We start from the raw sequence: 4,383 nt of genomic DNA, 5'->3' as shown, positions 1-4,383 counted from the left end.
GTTTACATCGGGTTTTTAAAAAGAATTTTGAAACCCATTATACATTGTTTCTTACGCTTCTTTCAAGCTCTCTGTGAGCAACTGAATTAAGGTATAGAAATTATTGTTAATAGTGTAAAGGAACAGCAAGTAAAGTGGAAGTTTGGGTTTGATCTGTCGTGAATAGAGAAATCAATGAAAATATTGTTAGGAATCTTTTAGTTATATATACGATACCTGTAAATATAGACATTCAAATTAACGTCAACATTGAATTGACTGATTAAAAATTGATATGTTGATAGGTCTATTGTCAATAGAAAATTATTTGTGTATAACTTGCAGCTAGCATGGAATTGAGAAACGTACATAAAATGAAAGATCAATATATAAGAAAATTACTGGGTATCAAAATACAATAAAATATTTTGTTCAAGGATTACCATTCTGTCAATATTAAAGTGAACTCTTTATACTTGCTAATACTTTTAAATCAAATAAAAAGCAACATTCGTGCGTGCGACAATAAATTGTCAGTAACACCGATATGTGATTAACAAGTTGGGTTTGTTTGAATTTTGCTATTTCATGTTTAAACAATAATTTAGGGAAAGGAGGAACTGACAGCAATAAAACGTTGATCTTGAGTGGAGATAAAATAAGACACAAGATAATGTAAAAAAAAAATAAGCAAACAATTTACGTGAATTATCTGTGAAAATACAATGTTGAATGTGACAGAATCATAACAGTTACATGGCAACGCATGTAGCAGGTGAAAATTGTGGTTTAGATTTACTGGAGAAATAGTCAGTGTGACTGGAATAAATGCGGAGGAATATGTCGTCACTAGTAGCCAGACCCTGGGGTGGTCGGCATGGGATAAAACCTGTAAAACAAGACGACAGTCAGCGTAAGCTTCCTAGACCCATAGGTAGGTTTTCTCTTTTGTTACCAATAATATTCGCAATGAAAAATTCATAAACTTTATGTAACTTCAACCGTTTAGTATTGATCACTGTCACGAAAATTATGTTTTGTATTGTAATAATGACTATTATATTATTAAAGGTAATAAAAAAAAAAAATTAATGCATTACTTGCAACAAAATGAACGGCCCGTTTGATATTGTAAAATTTAAAAAAAAGGCTTTAAAATTGAATGTTTTCTAATGTTAAACTTTTAAAGAAGAAATTCATTTGTCCTCGAGCGTGAATTAAAGAGCAAACTTCTACTGCTTTGAAATTTTGAGGAGCGATTATATAGAAACACATACTTGGGTTTTGGACCAGCTACAACCCTGCCCTGGTATGATAAGTATGATAAGAAATCAGTGGGTATTTCTGATTTTAAAACATGTGGACTGATTTTAATTAAATTGTTATTTTGGGAGCTGTTATGATGTCCGATGGTCTTTGTTTAATACATTTGGCCAAATTGTAGACCAGGGCAGGATCTAAGCTGATCCAAACCCCAAGTATCTGTGGTTAGAAATTGTTTCTTGAACATATATACAATAGAAAAACCGTCTGTCCACTTAGGTGACTATGTTGTAGCGGTTACTTGCTCTTACAAAATTGCTACTTGCTCGCTAACAATTTCCACATTTAGCATACGAGTAGTTTTAAGTACAATGTGCGTAATTTCCCGAGTCTGCAGTATAGACTTATTCGCAAAGTAAGTAGCAGACACAGAGTTCATAAATGTCTATGTACTGTGCCTACAAGCTTATAAATGTGTTCAAGCTTAGGTGTTCAAAAAAAAAAAGGAACACAGCGGACCGATGTTTACCTGTTGTATTGTATCTTAGATATTTTTACATTTAAAAAATCATTTTCACCTTTCAGTATTTTGGAGTTTGAACGAGAAGACAGCTTACAGAAGAAACCGAGTTGTCCAGACGAGAATGAACATGATCATGGACGACATTGCTACCCAGCGCGAGTCCTCGAGGAAAATAATCCGTTACGAAGCACACAAATTCCGTCAGAAAAACAGCCGATACTACCAACACCCTCTGGGTTTATCAGACGATGCGCAAAAACTTGCCGTCAATATAGCCCCACCTAACTGGAAACCACCGCACGAAAACCTGCCAACTGACAGAGGGTCAGACGGAAATGATTCTGGCAGTGAATCAGAAAACGAAGACTGCGACACGAACGAAATGTCACCAAGGAAACGCGGAATAATTACTAGATCGAAGAAACCAACGGTGTCTTTCTCCGTGAATAAGGAAGTTCACCAGATTGAAAGCGATCTTGAAATTGATGATATAGAAAATCAGACTGAAAATACAAATGAACATGAGAGTATAACGTTTTTAAATAACTCTAAAGTCCGAGTCTTTTCTGCTCCTCAGTCACGCGATGTCCCTGAGCTTCCAGGGCAGTTTGCAAAACGCCAGCAGAGTGCGTTCCCTGTTCTTAGGTCTTCCACTGACTGTGATAACGACAACTCTGTTGACATCGACAAAGTTAGAAATATGTCTGAACAATTTGAATATGAAAAGAACAGAAGGATGAACAAATTAACACATGATACTAGATCTGATAATTATTTTGATAAATCCAAGGCAGCGTACCAGCTTAGGCAAGACCTAAGGAAGAAAGCAAAAATGCGGAAAGAGGGGATAAAAACAACGGTCTTTACTCTCCAAGATGCAATTAATTTAGAAAAGGAAAACTTCCTAAAAAGCAATGGAAGAGTAATGGATTATATCAAACGTATTGAAAAATTGAAACGCGCAGAAAGCTCGCTTGTAAACAAGTGGACAAAAGATGCTATTGTTCAACAGCTCAATATTTAATTAACATTTTATCAATAATTATTACACGTCGCCGGTCCATAGTTTCTTCTCTGTTACCAGTCTATATTCAACATATGTTGAGACAAAAGATTAAATATAAAAGGGTGAAATTTAATTTAATCAATTCCATGTAATTAAACACTGTATTGTTTGCCGGCCTGTAGTCAACAAAGTGTACGGTATCTGGTTTTAGAAACGATGCAAAATGCATGTTAACGAAAGTGCTATAGTTTCCTGTTTAATTTGTCGTCATTTTCCTTGGTTTTAAATTTCTTTTTTTTATCTCTTTCCCAAAAGGTAAAATTTTCCTCGAACTATACAAAATTTTGATTTGTTACTCCTAAAACTCATTTCCTTAGATACAAAGGCAGCTTAGATGAAGATTTTGCTGTAAAGGTTTGTTCTGCTTGTTTAAGCTTTCGCAAAACATGCTTGTATTGCAATGCAACTATCTCTGTACATGTGACAAAAATGTTTGCTCATAAAATAATTCCAGAAAATGACATAAAATCGTTGTTGTTTCTCATGAACAAGAATATCAAAACTGCAGCATTTTAATTGACCATATGATCTGCGACAAGTTTAATTGAAATCTTTACTGTAAGTTTGATTCTATATATAAAGTCATCAAAAGTGACTCGATGTCAGTCAATTCGCTGTATATATATTGGCGAAATATTGGTAGATCTACTTCGAGTAATCTGGGTTAAATTTAACTTTGTCGAAAAAAATCTGAACATGCATATTTGCCTTAATTTTGGTTCGTTGCTAAGAAGATCAATGACGTTAACAACCCAAACATCGTAAAATCTCGGTAAAGTCTCAGATGTATTTGTAACAATATCGTAAAAAAGAATGTTAGTGTTATTTACACACGAAAGTCATAGAAACCAGTCGCAATTGCATAAACAGTTTGTTTTTTTTAATTCTAACCAGAAAAGACACAAGATTAGCAGTCAGTGTTCGATCACTTTCTCATACCAGTGATAATGGACGAAAATCTGTTGAATGATTAATCAATATTTTCCAATTTCTATAAATAAAAACGGTCGTTTTTCTTGGAAGAGGTATATATCTTAAAACATGTTTTGCCGGAAAGATTTCTTTTTTTTCGAATTTTTAAAGCATTAATTTTGTAGATTCAAAACTGATATACATACAAGCGTTCAAAAAAATTATTTTTATTCATACCTTTAAAAGTTCTTTCTGTAAACATTGTGTCTGATAAAGGGTAAGTAAAACATGACAGATTGCTACGGATTGTTCGGCTTTTTCTTTTTGAGTGGACAAAAAACGTTAGATTCGTCCTTCAAGTTCTTTAGTTCTTTAGTAAGATAATATTTTCTGTGCGTGATTAGGCTCTCTTTCTTATCATTTAGTACATGCTTTTTCTAGCATTTAAGTGACATGTTCATTTTATCTATGAACTCTAAATTTTGAGTTAGTAACTAATGATTTGCCATGACAATTATATAATTATCCGATGTTCATCAGAAATGAAGTTTGTAAATTATTCTTACTCCATTTGTCTGTCATGGTTGCGCAACCAAGGTAGAATTCCGAAGCTACACGCAGTTTCATAATTTGGCTTTTG

The 4,383-nt window shown here is 33.6% G+C and overlaps 1 protein-coding gene across 1 annotated transcript; it reads left to right on the top strand.

The window, feature by feature from the left end:
* Positions 1-243: 243 nt before the first annotated feature.
* LOC123552127 (uncharacterized) lies at positions 244-4,073 on the top strand. Its single transcript, XM_045341528.2, has 2 exons — positions 244-913; positions 1,828-4,073. The coding sequence occupies exons 1-2, from the start codon at positions 808-810 to the stop codon at positions 2,787-2,789; spliced, it is 1,068 nt and encodes a 355-aa protein (XP_045197463.2). The 5' UTR covers positions 244-807; the 3' UTR covers positions 2,790-4,073.
* Positions 4,074-4,383: the final 310 nt, after the last annotated feature.

This window comes from Mercenaria mercenaria, chromosome 4, assembly GCF_021730395.1.
Source record: "Mercenaria mercenaria strain notata chromosome 4, MADL_Memer_1, whole genome shotgun sequence".
NCBI lineage: Eukaryota > Metazoa > Mollusca > Bivalvia > Venerida > Veneridae > Mercenaria > Mercenaria mercenaria.
This window is presented reverse-complemented; position numbering and strand designations above follow the sequence as displayed.

Excerpts from the sequence above, each read along its gene's own strand:
- LOC123552127 (XM_045341528.2), top strand. The coding sequence starts at position 808 with ATGCGGAGGAATATGTCGTCACTAGTAGCCAGACCCTGGGGTGGTCGG. Across the intron at positions 914-1,827 it reads TAAGCTTCCTAGACCCATAG|TATTTTGGAGTTTGAACGAG; the intron begins GTAGGTTTTCTC and ends TTCACCTTTCAG.